Here is a 16835-nt window from a genome sequence, read left to right on the forward strand (position 1 = left end):
TATCTTTGGCACGTTGTCAACTTGTTTCCTAGAATCATAGAACGATTCAGAACAGAATTCATCTACAGTTGAAAATGCAGTGATTAATTGGTCAGCTTGGATTTGCTAGAGGGAGATCCGATTTGATTGATTTTTTTGAGGAGGTAACAGTGTGGTTGCTGCAGTTTACATGGACTTCAGTAAGGACTTTCACAGTGTCTTGCATGGAGGGCTGGTCCAAAAGGTTAGAGCCCATGGGATCCAGGGCAAGTTGGCAAATTGGATCCAAAATTGGCTTGGTGATAGGGGGTGGGGGGGGGGGGGTGGTCAGTGTGGAGGGTTTTTGAGATAGGAAGCCTGTGACCAGTGGTATACCACAAGGATCTGTGGTGGTGGCTGGGACCCTTACTGTTTATTAGTAGTGTACAAAATTATGAGTTTAGGTGAAGGGTAAGAATTTTAGAGGGGATCTGAGGAAGAAACTTTTTCCCTTAGAGGGTGGTTAGAATCTGGAACATGCTGCCTAAGGGGGTGGTGGAGGCATTTTGTACACCTCTATTTGTCCTCCTTCAGCCTCCTCTGCTCCAAGGAAAACAGACCCAGTCCCTCATAACCGAAACGCTCCATCGTGGGCAACGTCCCGGTGAATCTGTCTGTCCCCTCTCCAGTACAATGAATTCCTTCCTGTAGTGTGATGACCAGAACTGTACACAGTACTACAACTGTGACCTACCCAATGCTTCATAAAGTTGAACCATAACTTCCCTGCTCTTATGTTCCATGGAGGAACTCAGCAGGTCAGGCAGCATCTGTGGAGAGAAGCTGACGTTCGGTGTTTCAGGATGAATGAAGGGTCTCGACCCAAAACGTCGATTGTCCACTTCTCTTCATAGACGCTGCCTGACCCGCTGAATTCCTAACAACATTGAAGAAGTATCTGGATGAGCACTTGAATTACCAAGGCAGAGAAGGCTATGAACCAAGTGGTGGTAAATGGGAATAGTGTAGATGGGGACTTGAAGGTCAGCATGGACACTGGGCCGAAGGGCCTGCTTCCATGCAGTACGACCCTATGATTCTATGACTGAAGGAGGCCTTCCAGCCCATTGTGTCTGCCTTTGAAAGACCAGTTTCATCAGTCACCAATTCCTCTCACTAAAAACTCTTTCCCATCATTTTCTCCATCGAAACCCTTCATGGTTTTGAATGTCTCTGTTAGACACCATTCAGCCCTCCCTGCCTGCTTGTTCCACCATTCAGTGCAGTCATGGCTCATCTTCCATCTCATACCACTTTCCTGCTCACTCCACACACCCCCTGATGCCTTTTGCGACAGAATTCATCTACCTCCTTCTGAATTACATTCAGCACCTTGTCCTCCACAGCCTCTGTGGTGTACAATTCCACAGGTTCACTGTGCTCTGTGTGAATACATCTCTCCCCATCTCAGTCCTAAATGTCTTATCTCAAATCTCCCCTTAACTTTCTCTGTTCTAAGGAGAACATTCCAGCTCCCCATCTTCCCCATCAGGAAGCCCCTCATCTCTGGAACTGTTCCAGAAAGTCCCCTCCCCAGTCCCTTCCACCCTCACTGCAATATAAAACTAACATCTCCCAACTCCGACAATGGCTCTTTGACCTGAGACATTAACTCTTGTTTCTCTCTCCACAGACGCTGCCTGACCTGCTGAGTGTTTCCAGCATTTTCTGCTTTAACTTCAGATTGCTAGCACCTGCAGTTTTAAAATTTTGTTTTATAATTATTGCTGTTCTTGTGGTCTGCATACACCAGCGTGTGGCTTTTGAAACAGCGTAATTGTGTCCTACCAGAGATCTCAAAAGTCAAAGTTCAAGGTCAGAGTCAAGTTTATCTTCATACGCACAGTACATGTGTGCACTGGTTCAATAAAAAACTTACTTGCAGCAGCATCACAGGCACATAGCATCAGATAAGCAGCATTCACAAGAAAAACATAAATGAAACACAATTTTACAAGAAGGAACACAATTAGAACAAAAACAAAGTCCATTGTAATGCAAAGTGGTCATAGTGTTCCTAACAGTAGTGATTAGGGTTGTGCCTAATCAACAATTCTCTCCATTCTCCTGCACCATTTCTACAATTTAAACATCCATCTGAGAGTGGGTGGGTGGGGGGGGGGCGCGGGGTTCTGTTTATTCGAAGGACAGCACTTCTGACAGTGCAGCACTGCCTCACTGCTACCCTAACTTCTAACAAACCTCTAAAGTTGTATTGTTGAAAGTATCCTGACTGGTTGCATCACGGTCTGGTACGGCAATTCGAATGTGCAGAAATGTAAGAAGCTGCAGAGAGTAGTGGACTCTGCCCAATACATCACAGGCACATCCCTCCCCACCATCGGGAGTATCTACAGGAGGCGCTGCCTCAAGAAGGCAACATCCATCATCAAAGATCCCCACCATTCGGGGCATGCCATCTTCTTGCAACTAATTACGTTTATGGTATGATTTATCTTTAATTTATGTTTTTCTTGTGAATGTTGTGTCTCTGATTGCTATGTGCCTGTGATGCTGCTGCAAGTAAGTTTTTCATTGCGTCTGTGCACACATGTACTTGTGCATATGACAATAAACTCGACTTTGACTTTAACCTGTAGAATTCGGGAAGCGGACAACCAATGTCCCACTATTTCCACAGCTTCCTCTCCCAGTTCTTTGGGATGCAGATGATCACTGCCTGGGGATCCATCGGCTGTCACCCTCTTCATTTCCCCACTACTATTTTTTCACGGACACTAATCCCCTCAATTCCTCCTTTTCACTAGACTCTTGGTTTTCTGCTCTTTCTGGGAAGTTTTTTCTGTTCTCTTCTGTGAAGACAGAAGTAGAGGATTTGTTTAATCACTCAGTCATTTCTTTGTTCCCTGTTCTGACTGTACGGGACCTACCTTTGTCCTCAGTAATCATTGGCTTTTTACACTGTTGTACCAGCTTCTATGTTCCTGGCAAGTGTATTCTCACACTCTAATTTTGCTTTTTTAATCAATCTCTACTACATTTAAGAGCCATTTAGACAGACACATGAGTACGCAGGAATGGAGGGATGTGGACCATGTGCAGGCAGAAGGGATTTAATTTAATTTGGCTTCATGGTCAGCACAGACATCGTGGGCCAAAGGGCCTGTTCCTGTGCTGTACTGTTCTGTGTTCTATGTTAAATAGGCGAGGCTTCAAGTTATATGGTTGTAATGTGGACAAATGGGATTAGTATGGATGGACAAAAAGATTGGAATGGACTTGACGGGCTGAGAGGCCCATTCCTGTGCTGTACCACTCTATGACTCTTGGTCCATTTTTCAAGAATTCTGACTGGTTGCATCACCGCCTGGTATGGAGGCTCCAATGTGCAGGATCGAAAGAGGCTGCAGAGGGTTGTAGACTCAGCCAGCTCCATCACGGGCACAACCCTCCCCACCAGCGAGGACATCTTCAAGAGGTGGTGCCTGAAGAAGGCGGCATCCATCACTAAGGACCCTCACCATCCGGGACATGCCCTCTTCTCATTACTAGCATCAGGGAGGAGGTACAGGAGCCTGGAGACCCACATTCAATGATTCAGGAACAGCTTCTTCCCCTCCGCCATCAGATTTCTAAGTGGTCCATGAACACTACCTCATTATTCCTCTTTTGCACTAATTTATTTTTGTAACTTATAGTGAATTTTACGTATTGCACTGTACTGCTGTAAAACAACACATTTCACAACATATGTCAGTGATAGTTCTGATTCTGAACTTTAAGCTGCTCCCAATGGTCAGGGTGATTCTTGGGATAGAGGGGTTGATGTATGACAAAAGAACAGGTTGTGCCTGTATTTTCTGGAGTTTGTAAGGGTGGGAAGTGATGGTATTGATGCAGAGAAGAATCTGAGAGGTCAATCACAGTCACAGGGTTATATTTCGTGGGAACAGGCCCTTTGGCCCAACACACACATACCGACCAAGTTGCCTAGCTGAGCGAGTCGAATATCCCTCTAAACCTTTCCTATCCATGTACCTACTTCATGATGAAATCTACCATGATGAAATGCTTTGAAAGATTGGTCATGGCTAGAATTAACTCCTGCCTGAGCAAAGACCTGGATCTGCTGCAATTTGCCTACCACCACAACAGGTCTACAGTGGACACAATCTCACTCAATCTCCAATTGGTTTTGGAGCACCTAGACAACAGCAAAACATACGTCAGGCTGCTGTTTATCGATTACAGCTCAGCATTCAACATCATCATCCCCACAGTACTAATCAACAAGCTTCAAAACCTGGGCCTCTGTACCTCCCTCTGCAGCTGGATTGATAGTAACATCTCCTCGTTGCTGACAATCAACACAAGCGTACCTCAAGGATGCGTGCTTAGCCCACAGCTCTAGTCTCTCCACACTCATGACTGTGTGGCTAGGCACAGCTCAAATGACATCTATAAATTTGCTGATGATGCTGCTGTTTGCAGAATCTCAGATGGTGATGAGGAGGTGTACAGGAGTGAGAGATCGGCTGGTTGAGTGGTGTTGCAACAACAACCTCACACTCAACGTCAGCAAGACCAAGGAATCGATTGTGGACTTCAGGAAGGGGAAGTCGGGAGAACACACACCAGTCCTCATTGAGGGGTCAGTGGTGGAAAGGGTGAGCAGCTTCAAGTTCCTGGGCGTCAACATCTCAGAGGATCTATCCTGGGCCCAACACATTGATGCAATCACGAAGAAGGCAGGCCAGCGGCTCTACTTCATCAGGAGTTTGAGGAGGTTTCGTATGTCACCAAAGACTCTTTTTCAATCTTTTTATTAGTTTTCAAATTAATACAGATTAATATATAGCATCAATGTTTGTACAAGTAGTACACAGATCAGGAGAACAATCATGGCAGAGATAATCATAAAGAACAGTAAGATATAAAAAAATCTGTAGATCCAACGATCTCTTAGTAAATGAATATAATATAAAAGAAGGGAAGGAAAAAGATTTATTATATAAATTTAAAAAAAGAAAAAACCCAAATCAATAAGAAAAATTATAAACAATATAAACTAAACTAAACAGAAAAAATTTAAAAAAACCAAAAAAAAATGGACTAAAATTTCTCAGTAGAAACAGAGCAATATTATGTCATCAATTCCGTTCCTCTAAATTGGAAAGTTATTGAAAGGGGATCAACATCATGTGAAAATATTGAATAAATGGACTCCAAATATCTTCAAATTTAAGCGAAGGATCAACAGTACCACTGCTAATTGTTTCCAAGTTTAAACATGATATAGTTTGAGAGAACATAAAATTGACTTTTGTTTTTAAGTAGTAGATTTTCAATTGAAGATGTTAATAATAAACTATGTTGTAATTGGAGTTCTGTTCTCTTTTCAAAAAGCTCCAGTTTCGGAGTATCAGAATATTTTTTATCGATTTCTTTAATCTTGTCAGCCAATATATGTATTTCGTTATTAGTTTTTTCAATGCAGCGGAATATGAAATAATTTGACCACGGGCATATGCTTTAAAGGTATCCCATGTTATTCCACTGGAGATTTCTTCAGTAAAAGACTCTTGAACATTTCTACAGATGTACAGTGGAGAGCATTGTGACTGGTTGCCTCACTACCTGGTATAGATGCTCCAATGTGCAGGATCGAAAGAGGCTGCAGAGGGTTGTAGACTCAGCCGGCTCCACCACGGGCACAACCCTCCCCGCCATCAAGGACATCTTCAAGAGGTGGTGCCTCAAGAAGGCAGCATCCATCATTAAGGACCCTCACCACCCGGCACATGCCCTCTTCTCATTACTACTATCGGGGAGGAGGTACAGGAGCTTGAAGGCTATACTCAGTGTTTCAAGAACAGCTCCACCATCAGATTTCTGAATGGTCCATGAACCCATAAATGCTAACTTGTTATTCCTCTTTTGCACTATTTATTTATTTTTGTAACTTACAGTCATTTTTATGTCTTGCACTGTGCTGCTGCCACAAAACAACAAATTTCACGATATATGTCAGTGATAATAAACCTGATTCTGATTCTACCTGTCCAAATGCCTTTTAAACATTGTAATTGTACCTGCCACTACCACTTCCTCTGGCAGCTAGTACCATACACCCACCACCCTCTGGGGGAAAAAGTTGCCCCTCAGGTTGAGACCCAAACATCCAGTTTCTGGACTGACAGTCCCACCCAAACATCAACTGTCCATCTCCCGCCGCAGATGCTGTCTGACCCGCTGAGTTCCTCCAGTGCCTTTCAGAATCAGGTTTATCAGGGTGTGAAATTTGTTGTTTTGCAGCAGCAGTACGGTGCAAACACATAAATCACAAAAATAAATAGTCCAAAAAAAGAGGAATAACGAGGTAAGTGTCCAGAGGTTCATGACCGTTCAGAAATCGGATGGCAGAGGGGAAGAAGCTGCCCCTACATGCGGCAATAATAAACCAGTGTACAACGCCTGCCCCACCGCATGCTGCAATAAAGAGGTGGTAAAGCACCGCTGCAGCCGGACAGATGCGGTGGCCAGCGGTGCGCTGCAGCTGGAGCAGCCGCTGCTCTGGGCGGGAAGGAAAAGGTCAGGTTCCGCCGAGATTTGAACTCGGATCGCTGGATTCAGAGTCCAGAGTGCTAACCATTACACCACGGAACCCGGGCTGCTCAGCCAGCCGCTGGGAGGCGCATTTCAAGGCGGGCGCCGCCCCCCCGCCCCCGCCAGTCAGTCAGTCCCCTTGGCAACAGCGGCTCCGGTTCTCTGATTGGCCAGCGCCTCGGCACGCAAACCCCACCTCCCCGGGGACCGGTCGGTCGGGGAACATTTCCCAGCCAGGATTTGTCCCCTTCGCGGGTTTTTCCAGCAACATTTTAATCGCGGTTACCGGATAAAAAAACTGCCGGGAGATTTGTGCCGGTGACAAGAATCCTGCTGATCACGTGACAGAAAGTGAGTGACGTCTGAGGGGAAGGTTCGGTTTCCCGCCGGTAGCCCGGTGGGCGGGGCTCAGACGGCGCCCCGCCCCCAACTCCACCCCGCCCCCCCCAGCTCCAGGGACGGGGACGGGCGGCTGATTTCTGGCGGCGGTGGCGGCGGGAGAGGAAGTGACGAGGGGCGGGGGGGGAGCCGGAAGTGGAGCTCGGGGTTGCCGTGGAGACGCCGCCATGGCGGAGAGCGGCTGGGACGCGTGGATGGTGGAGAGTCTGCGGCGGTGAGCGGCCGGGATGGGACAGCACCGGCACCGACCGGCTGAATGGCCGCCTGATGTGGTCAGGTGGTTGGCTCGCTGTAAAACGCCGGCACACGGCCGGGGACCGGGCGGGACGGGTGCCCGGTCACTGGGGGGGAGGGTCCGGCCCGGTCACTGGGGGGGGGAGGGTCCGGCCCGGTCACTGGGGGGGGGGGGGGGAGGGTCCGGCCCGGTCACTGGGGGGGGGGGGGGGGGGGGGTCCGGCCCGGTCACTGGGGGGGGGGAGGGTCCGGCCCGGTCACTGGGGGGGGGGGGAGAGGAGGGTCCGGCCCGGTCACTGGGGGGGGGGGGAGAGGAGGGTCCGGCCCGGTCACTGGGGGGGGGGGGAGGGTCCGGCCCGGTCACTGGGGGGGGAGGGTCCGGCCCGGTCACTGGGGGGGGGGAGGGTCCGGCCCGGTCACTGGGGGGGGCCCGGTCACTGGGGGGGGGGGGAGGGTCCGGCCCGGTCACTGGGGGGCGGGGAGGGTCCGGCCCGGTCACTGGGGGGGGAGGGCCCGGTCACTGGGGGGGGGGGGAGAGGAGGGTCCGGCCCGGTCACTGGGGGGGGGAGGGTCCGGCCCGGTCACTGGGGGGGGGAGGGTCCGGCCCGGTCACTGGGGGGGGGGTCCGGCCCGGTCACTGGGGGGGGCCCGGTCACCGGGGGGGGGGGGCCCGGTCACTGGGGGGGGGGTCCGGCCCTGTCACTGGGGGGGGGGTCTGGCCCTTGTCAATGGGGGGGGACGGGTCTGGCCCTTGTCACTGGGGGGACTGGTGGGGGGTCCGGCCCTTGTCAATGGGGGGGGGAACGGGTCTGGCCCTTGTCACTGGGGGGACCGGTGGGGGGTCTGGCCCTTGTCAATGGGGGGGGAACGGGTCTGGCCCTTGTCACTGGGGGGACCGGTGGGGGGTCTGGCCCTTGTCACTGGGGGGACGGGGGGTGGACAGGTGTAATTTGATGTCTTTGCTCCATACTGCTGCCGCAACACAACAAACCACATCATCTGAGTCAACAAACCTGATTCTGAAAGGCACTGGAGGAGCTCAGCGGGTCAGGCAGCATCTGTGGAGGGAGAAGGACAGTTGTTGTTTGGGGCTGTCAGTCCAGGTGAAGGGTCTCAACTTCAAGGGGACCTGAGGGGCAAATTGTTTTACCCAGCAGAAGATGCCTGCAGCAGTGTTGTCAATCCTGTTGGTACCCTAAATGGTTGTTCATGTCTACGGGGTGTCCATGAGTAGGGTGTTAGTACGGTACACAGGCACGGTAGTGTAGCGGTTAGCGTAACGCTTTACAGCGCTAGTGACCCGGGTTCAATTCCGGCCATTGTCTGTAAGGAGTTTGTACGTTCTCCCCGTGTGTGTGGGTTTCCTCCGGGTGCTCCGGTTTCCTCCCACATTCCAAAGACGTATGGGTTAGGAAGTTGCGGGCGTGCTATGTTGGCGCCGGAAGTGTGGCGACACTTGCGGGCTGCCCCCAGAACACTACGCAAAAAGATGCATTTCACCGTGTGTTTCGCTATACATGTGACTAATAAAGATACCTTACCTTACCTGTAAGGTAAGGAGGACCTGTAAAAGGTCATTGGAGTTCTGATTCAGGGTCTCAACCCGAAACGTCAACCATCCCTCTGCCTCCACAGACGCTGCCTGCAGAGTTCCTATGGCAGATTGTGTGTTGCTCCAGATTCCAGTCCCTTGTGCATCGGCAGATTGTCCAAAGGACAAAGACACGCATTTAAAATTTTTGTTACAATATGGAGTGAGTGGGGGTGCAGGTAAAAACTTCTAGTTATGATCTAGCATTCACTGCCTGTAGGAGTGTTGGAGACACAGTCACTGAAGGCTTTCGAAAGGGATTTGGGCAGGCACTTAATGGGAAGTGATTTGCTGGGCAATGGAGAAGGAGCAGGGGACTGGGACCGATGGTGCCAGTATCAACTAAGCGGGCAGAATGTCCCCCTGTGCCACCATTCTCATTGCACCACTACCTCTACCTGTTTCAGGTATAACGACCTTCATGTGTTTGAGCTGCAGGAGCCGACAAGAGTTCTAGAGTGGATTCAGGACCGAAGTACGATGAGCTTCTTTCTTTGTGTCTTTGTGCATGTCTTTGTGCGCATTTGTGCGTTATGATTAATGTGTTTTTAGATTCAGTACGATAGATAGAAACACTTTTCTGAGCAGATGCAGGGCTGGTGGTGAGGCAAGGAGACTTCCTTCTCCAGAAAGCTGGAAATGAAGTGAAATTTCGTAACCAAGATGGACATAACCAAGAGTTCCATTTTGTTGTACTGCTGCAGTGTTGACTGTGGAGAAGCCGTGTGCATATTGGGGGAATGCTTTGTAGACAATGTTCGTTCAGTCTCCAAAGATGACCTGAGTTTCTGTTTCCTGTGATTTTAATTCTCCAATTCACTCCCCCTCTGCCTTTGTCCTCCTAGGCTGTTCCAACGAACCCAGTGTATCCTTGAGGTTACATCTTCCAACCCGGCACGTTACTTCCCTTGTGAATTAACATTGCATTTAACAATTAAACAACTGCTCAGCTTGAATTCAAGCTGGTCACTTCTGAAGAAAGATCACCAACCCACGTTTCTCTGTTTTTGCTCACTCTCTACAGATGCTGCCTGACCTGCTGAGGTTCTGTAAAATTATCTTTTATTTCAGAATTTCAGCAACTTCAATGTTTGGCACCTCAGAGTTACAGCCCTCTTTTCCCCCTCACCTCTCTTCTGTTTGTTTGCACCTCCAACAAACAGATAATTACCCCCTGACGGTGACGGCACCACAAATATTCTGTCCACTTCTCAAAAACTTAAGGCACGTTTGATCCCTCACACTTCCCCATCCTGATGAAAGGTCTTTGACCTGAAATGTTAAGTCGCTTTCTCTCGCCACAGGTCCTGCCTGACCTGCTGAGTGCTTTTTGTTTCTAGTTTGTATTTCCAATATTTGCTGTTTGTTATGGGCCAGGGATGGATCGATAAGGTTAAGATCATCTGGCATCTAATTGAGGGGTGAAACAGTCTCGTGTTGAAGGTCTTCCTCCTGCTTGGGGTTTTTGGCTAAGGGTTTGGTTGCCCCTTCTGGTTTCCATGAGTTTGTGTCCCACAGGATGTTGAGGTTGTTCTATGGAGGCAGGGAAGGAAGGCAGAACTGTACGCAGGGCAACAGTGAGAGAAGCATTTGGGGGTTGGAGGGTCAAGCTGTTTGATTTTGGAGGCTGGTGTAACTTTGATCTAATCCTCTCCATCTGGCAGGTGTCTGTGTCGCTGGCTACAGCGCTGGGAGGAAGAATGAAATCCAGGAGCTCTCCCTCCCTCAGAAACTCTCGGCTAAAGAAAAGCAGGTGAGAGGAGCAGAGTTCCTCAGGAGAGGATAATAATCACCCCTGGTCTGTTAAAGAATGGGTGGGAAGGGGGAATGTTAGTGGGTATGAGGCAGAGTGTGCACTGTGGCCCTACACTGCCCCGTGTTACTGGTTGCTGGGAGATCTTGATGGATTGGGGCAGTGAAGTCTGAAACTGCTCTCAGGATATTGCCCAATGCAAACCCATCTTCCCAGGGATTCCTGACCACTCCGTTGGTGCTCAAACTGCTCCTTCATGGGTAGGGAGGTCACAGAGTTTCTGGGTGGTTGGGTGGGGTGGGGGGGGAGGTGGGGTTGATGTTTGCGGGCTCTTTCACCAGACTATGTTTGAAGTGCAGTCCCTCTCTTTCCTCCGCAGGGACTTTGCCCCGAGAGAGATTTCCATGTGGAACATGGTGGTTTCTCCCAGAGGCCCATTTACCAGTTGAAGCACATTGCGGGGACCAGGTAAGTCAACCACCTCGGCATCTGTCTCGCTCCCTCACACCCCCATACCCTGTTCTATCTGACGGGCACTCAACTTCCCAACAGGGCACTCAGTTCAAGCTCCTTTCCCCAGAGGGAGGGAGGGGATGTGATGAAGAGGGGGAGCTGGGTAAACACAGGAGGAGAGTAAGAGAAGATGGAGAGGGGAGAGGGGCGAGGGGCTGGTGGGATATAGGAGGATCACGCACTGTTCTCTCTTTCCCCACAGCCTGTTGGTGAGCAGTGGCCCCCCAGACTCCTCGCTACAGGTTTGGTGCCTGGCAGCTGACGAGAGCGGTGAGTGAATGGGGTTTGGAGTTATTGGTTGTGGGGCTGTGCCTGTGAGTGAGGCAGTCGATGACCAAGGGGCCTAACTCAGCAGGAGGTGCTGAGGGCAGCCTCTTCACTCCCTTGTCCGGGCTCCTGTTCCTGCCAGAAGGATGCTTTTTAAACATATTCATTTCAAAGGATCTGGACACTGGTGAGGTACAGTGGTGAAGGTGGGCTCAGGTTACAGCAGGATATTGATCAACTGGGAAAGTGGGCAAAGGAATGGCAGATGGGGTTTGGCTTGAACAAGTGTGAGGCAGTGTATTACGGAATGTTAAGCCAGGCCGAGACCTACACGTGAATGTCTAGGGAATGTTGTAGAACACACAGCCCTAAGGTACGACCACATTGGAAGTGGTAATACAGACGGGGGTGGAGGGTATATGTCATGGTTGCCTTCATTGGCCAAGCCATTGAGTACAGGAGTTGGGGCTTGTGTTACAGCTGTACAAAACATTGGGTAGACCGCACTTGGAGCATTGTGTGCAGTTCTGGTTGCCACAATAGGGGAAAGACATGATTATGCCAGAGAGGGTGCAGGAAAGATTCACAAAGGTGTTGCCTGGATTGGAGGGTTTGAGTTATAAAGAAAGATTGGATAAGGCTGGGTCTGATTTCCCTGGAGCGCGGAGGCTAAGAGGTAACATGACAGGTATATACAATTTTGAGAGAGACAGACGGGAGATATCAGTCTTGATTTCCCGCAGTGGAGGTGTATAAAACTAGAGGGCACAGGTGTAAGGTGGGGGTAGGGGTTTAAAGGGGATCTGAGGGGTAAATGTTTCATGTACACAGTAGTTGGTGTCTGGAATGAGCTGCCAGAGGAGGTGGTGGAGGCAGGAACAGTAGCAACATTTAAGAGGCATCTGGACAAGTCCTTGAATGGGCAGGGAGGGATATAGAATTAATGCAGCAGGTGGGATTAGTATAGATAGGCATGATGGTCAGCATAGACATGGTGGGCTGAAGGGCCTGTTTCTATGCTATACAACTCTGACAGCACTTGTTGCCCTTGAGAAGGTGAGGGTGAGCTGCCTTTTTGAATCACTGCAGTCCTTCTGGAAGCTAGTCCTGTGCCGGGGCTTGGACCCACTGATGGTGAAAGAGCAGTGCTGTATTATTTACCCAGTTTCATTTTGGAAGTTATTGAAGCTGCTTCCACTGCCTACGAGAGCAAAACTTGCTCCCACATGCCCATCAGCTCCCTTACAGACAGGTGGGAGAATTTGTAATGCAGAGCAAGCAACTGGCAGAAGAGTGAAACATACTTTGAGTTTCTCTCCATAAAAGACACAGAAAACCTGCCAGGAATATTAGAGAATAAAGACTCTAGCTAGAGTCTAGAACTGAAGGAACTAAGCTTTAGCTAAAAAGTAATACTAGAAAAGTTGGAGAGCTTGAAAGCTGATAAATCCCAAGGATCCAGTGATCTACATCTGAGCTTAGAAGGAGGTGACTGGAGAGATGGTGGATGCTCTGGTTGTCATCTTCCAAACATCTATAGATTCTGGAATCATTCCTCTGGTTTCGAGGGTAGTAAATGTGGCTCCATTGTTTGAGTGAACCCCCGATCTGTTAGCCTAACCCCAGCGGTAGGGTAGGTGCTGGGATCTGTAATGAACAACGTAAAACTGGAACACCTTGTGAAGAATAACAGCATGGAGCAGAGTCAATGTGCATTTATGAAAGAAAAATCATGTTTGATCAATCGGTTGGAGTTGTTTGAGGATGTAACTGGTAGAATAGATGATTTGGTGGATCTACATTCGATAAGATCATTGGGTTAGAAGACACTGGACAAGGACTGAGAGTTGGTTATTGGACTGACGGCAAAGTGTGGGGATAAAGGGATTGTTCTCGCATCCCAGAGATGTGCAGGTCAGTTAATCAGCCATTCTACTCCCCGGGTGTAAGGGATGGGAGTTAGTGCTGGGGGATTTGTCTCTCACTGTGTGGTTGGAATCTGGTACCTGCAGCTGTGGTGGAGGCAACTTCCATGGTGGCCTTTGGGAGGAGCTGGGTGAATGTACGGGGAGGGAGATTTTGCAAGGCTATGGAGAAAGTGGGTGGAACTGGAGATCTGCGCTGGTGGAGAGCCGGCATGGACATAATGGATTGAATGGCCTTTTCCTGTACTGTACCAGCTCTTTTACCATTCTGTGATTCTCGGGACGTGGGGCTGTGGGGAATATTCTGCAAGTTGTGCAGCCTTTACCCCTCAGGTGCTGACTGACTGAATATTCCCAGCACTTTCTGCTTCCTTGCAGCTTTCCTACATCTGCTGTGTTTTATTTTCCAGCCGGAGAAAATCGAAGCTTCTTTGAAAGGGCTAGCACCAGTGCAGTGGGCTAAAGGGCCTCCTGTCGTGCTGTGCTGTTCTCTGGTTCTGACGCTAACTCTGCTGTTCTCCTTGCGACAGACACCATCTCGCTGCTGACCACGTCTCCGCTCACCACCGCCGTCAGTGAGTGGTCACGGATTTCCGTCTCCTGCTCTCCAACTCCCCGGGTACTTCACGGTTCGAAGATCAGTGACCTTGCCATCCAGGAAATCGTGACACAGTCGGTGCTGTTCTCCGGAGCTGGTGAATGAGTGCTCTCTCACGGAGCACGTAGCTTCCTCGGGAGGGGCGGTCAGGCTGTGAGGGAGAGGGGTGGTGGTAGATGCACTGACAGAAGCTCAACCCTCCCTCCAGGGGGAGCTGCTGAGCACTAATCCAGAACAGATCAGATCTTTATTACTCACATGTACATGGAAACACACAGTGAAATGCAGCTTTTGCGTGGAGTGTTCTGGGGGCAGACCACAAGTGTCGCCACGCTTCCGGCGCCAACATAGCATGCCCACAACTTCCTAACCCGTACGTCTTTGGAATGTGGGAGGAAACCGGAGCACCCGGAGGAAACCCACGCAGTCACGGGGAGAACGTACAAACTCCTTACAGACAGCGGACAGAATTGAACCCGGGTCGCTGGCGCTGTAATAGTGTTACGCTAACCACTACACTAAAGTGCAACGCGGGTGGTTCAGGGTATGGGTGCAGGGTCAGATGGGAAAGGGGTGGAGGGGTTAATACCGGTATGTGCCCCGTCCTGTCTCCCTGCCATCTTGGCACAACAAATGGGAGATTCTGTCCGGTGAAGAGACAGAAAATGGAACTGAACATCGCAATAGTTTTCCTGCTTGACTGAGTACAGTGGGAGGGAGTGGGAATGTTCTTCGGGAACCTGTACAGTGAGAGGAATTGGGAAGGTGTTGGTGGTTTGGGAATCTGTATGGTGGGTGGGAATGGGAGGCGTTGGTTTGGGGATCTGTACAGTGGGGGTTAGGAGGAGAGGAAGATGGGCTTTGGCTCCCAATGCCTTTCTTGGGTCCCACCTAACGAGAGTGTTAATCCTCCCCACAGGAGTGGAAGACAATGAACCAATCAGTAAGCTGGACTTTCTTGACCATTCCACCTTTATCGTCTGCTCTATGAACGGCCACCTGTGGTTGGCTGACACCCGGCAGTGCCCGAGTCTGATTGGACACTCAAGCCTGCCTGCTAGCAGCGGCGGCGGCAGCCATTGGACGATGGGGTTGGCGCCTGGGTGCTCGATGGTGGGAAGACTATCCTCGGCTGGACAGGTGGTGGTGACCGATTACCGAGACCTGAGCAAGGCCCTGGGGCAGGTGGAGCTGGCAGTACCCAGGCCACTGGCCAACAGTGACCACCTCTGCCTGACCTGGGCACCCCGGCTGCAGCAGCACCTGGCAGTGTCGGGTACGTTGGCTCTGGTTGGGGTGGGAGGGGAGGCCGGTGGTGTGTTGGGACAGGACTTGCTCATTCAGTCAGATCACGGCCAACAATGCTCAGCCCAAGCTTCTGTGTTCCTCCCTTGCAAGTCCTGAGGGTCCGGGGCTGATCCCTGAGGCAGCCCCGTCAGTGTCTGGAAAGGCCTTTGTCTCTCATCTGCCTTTGGCCCAGTGGTCTGTCTGAGCTGATGTGTTGCCCCCAACTCCGTGCCTTTATAAAGGGAGGCAGCTCAGACACAGGCCCTTCGGCCCACCGAGTCCATGCTGACCATCAACCAGCCATTTACACACATTATTCTCCCCACATTCCCATCAAACTCCCCCACCCACACTAAGGGGCAATTTACAGCGGGCAATTAACCCACTGACCCAGCACATCGTTGGGATGTGGGGGGAAACCCACGCAGTCACGGGGGGAATGTGCAAACTCCACGCAGACAGCACCCAAGGTCAGGATCGAACTGGGTCTCTGGAGCTGCAGGGTAGCGGCACTACCTGCTGCGCCACTAGGCTATCTGTAGTGACCTTTAACGTGGCATTGTATTGAATTGCTCTCTGTACACTGCTGGTTTCCCTGAAAATCCTCAGATTGCGCATCCGTTGGACACTGCCCTGGTCTTCCCCCCCCCATCTACCGGGGGAAGGATGTACTGGGAGGCAGATGACGTGCTGACTTCTTTCTGTGTTACAGGTTTCAATGGGAACGTTCACATCTACGACACCAGCTCCTGGTCTTCGAGTCCTGGCCGGGTGGAGCCCACCTTTGTCCACCGGGGCCACAGTGTCAGCGCGGAGCCGGAGCAGGACCTGCCGCTGGTCACCACACACACCTGGCACCCCTGGAAGGAGCGAGTGCTGCTCTCGGCTGCAGACGACGGGTCCTTGCACGTGTGGGACTGGACGGCTTGTACCAGTGCCTGATCACTGCGCCGTCACCTCCTCTGCTCCCAGGTGACGTGTCCTGGGCTCCTGCTCCCTCCCAAATCTCACCGTGGCTTCAGTCGGGGAGAGTTGCTGCTGGTGGCCTTAGTCCAGGTCCATTGCCTGTCCTTGTAACCTTGTGACCGACCCTTCGCCCATGTGACCCCATCACTCTGTGACCCCAGTCCCTCTGGAGGCGAGGGTACTGTTTGATTTTTGTGAGGGAGAAGTTCGCAGGGTTCCTATTGCTCAAACTGCGGATGTTCCTGCGTGGGTGTGAGGCAGTACGCAGGAGTGCGTGTGTGTCCGGTGTTGTGTACATCTATACAGTTGTCCTGGTTCAGGACTGAGCGGCACCGTGGGCCACTTCACTTGAGGTTCACTGTGGTGAGTGCCAGCCCCGGGCACGGGCGGGACGGGGGAATCCAACAAACACTCCCTCTGCACCGTGCGTGTTTCACTAGGATTTACATAATTAAACATCACTTATTGTGGCCTTTCCTTTTGTCTCTTCCTGCCGGTTCATTGTCGTGGTGTGAGGGTAACGGGAGCGTCATGTTCTTCCCTCTCCCATGGTTTGTGGTGACTCCGTGTGGAGTGAGTGCTGGGGATCAGTTTCACTCCAGAGCCCAGTGCCAAGGTGTCCACTGGTGCTGTCAGAGCCCGTGTGGGAGGGGCAGCGCTGGGGGGAGCGAACTGTCCAGACCAGATTCAATCTGTGCCTCCGATGGAATCCACAGG

At 50.9% G+C, this 16835-nt stretch overlaps 1 protein-coding gene and 1 non-coding gene across 4 annotated transcripts; one reads left to right on the plus strand and one right to left on the minus strand.

Annotated features, from left to right (window-relative positions):
* Positions 1-6573: 6573 nt before the first annotated feature.
* Positions 6574-6645, minus strand: trnaq-cug (transfer RNA glutamine (anticodon CUG)). Its single transcript has one exon. It is a non-coding gene; the product is annotated as a tRNA-Gln (tRNA).
* A 402-nt stretch (positions 6646-7047) lies between these two features.
* On the plus strand, positions 7048-16595 carry wdr73 (WD repeat domain 73). 3 transcript variants are annotated; one of them, XM_052026391.1, is made up of 8 exons: positions 7048-7198; positions 9217-9284; positions 10474-10562; positions 10942-11030; positions 11278-11345; positions 13798-13962; positions 14785-15141; positions 15865-16595. In XM_052026391.1, exons 1-8 carry the CDS (start codon positions 7152-7154, stop codon positions 16092-16094), a joined length of 1113 nt encoding a protein of 370 aa, XP_051882351.1. In that variant the 5' UTR covers positions 7048-7151; the 3' UTR covers positions 16095-16595. The 3 variants fall into 3 exon arrangements, with proteins under 3 accessions (XP_051882351.1, XP_051882350.1, XP_051882352.1); XM_052026390.1 differs by having other exon boundaries at positions 7137-7261; XM_052026392.1 differs by having other exon boundaries at positions 7153-7256.
* Positions 16596-16835: the final 240 nt, after the last annotated feature.

Source organism: Pristis pectinata, chromosome 11, assembly GCF_009764475.1.
Source record: "Pristis pectinata isolate sPriPec2 chromosome 11, sPriPec2.1.pri, whole genome shotgun sequence".
Taxonomy (NCBI): Eukaryota; Metazoa; Chordata; class Chondrichthyes; order Rhinopristiformes; family Pristidae; genus Pristis; species Pristis pectinata.

Excerpts from the sequence above, each read along its gene's own strand:
- wdr73 (XM_052026390.1), top strand. The coding sequence starts at position 7,212 with ATGGGACAGCACCGGCACCGACCGGCTGAATGGCCGCCTGATGTGGTC. Across the intron at positions 10,563-10,941 it reads TCTCGGCTAAAGAAAAGCAG|GGACTTTGCCCCGAGAGAGA; the intron begins GTGAGAGGAGCA and ends TTTCCTCCGCAG. Across the intron at positions 15,142-15,864 it reads GCAGCACCTGGCAGTGTCGG|GTTTCAATGGGAACGTTCAC; the intron begins GTACGTTGGCTC and ends TCTGTGTTACAG.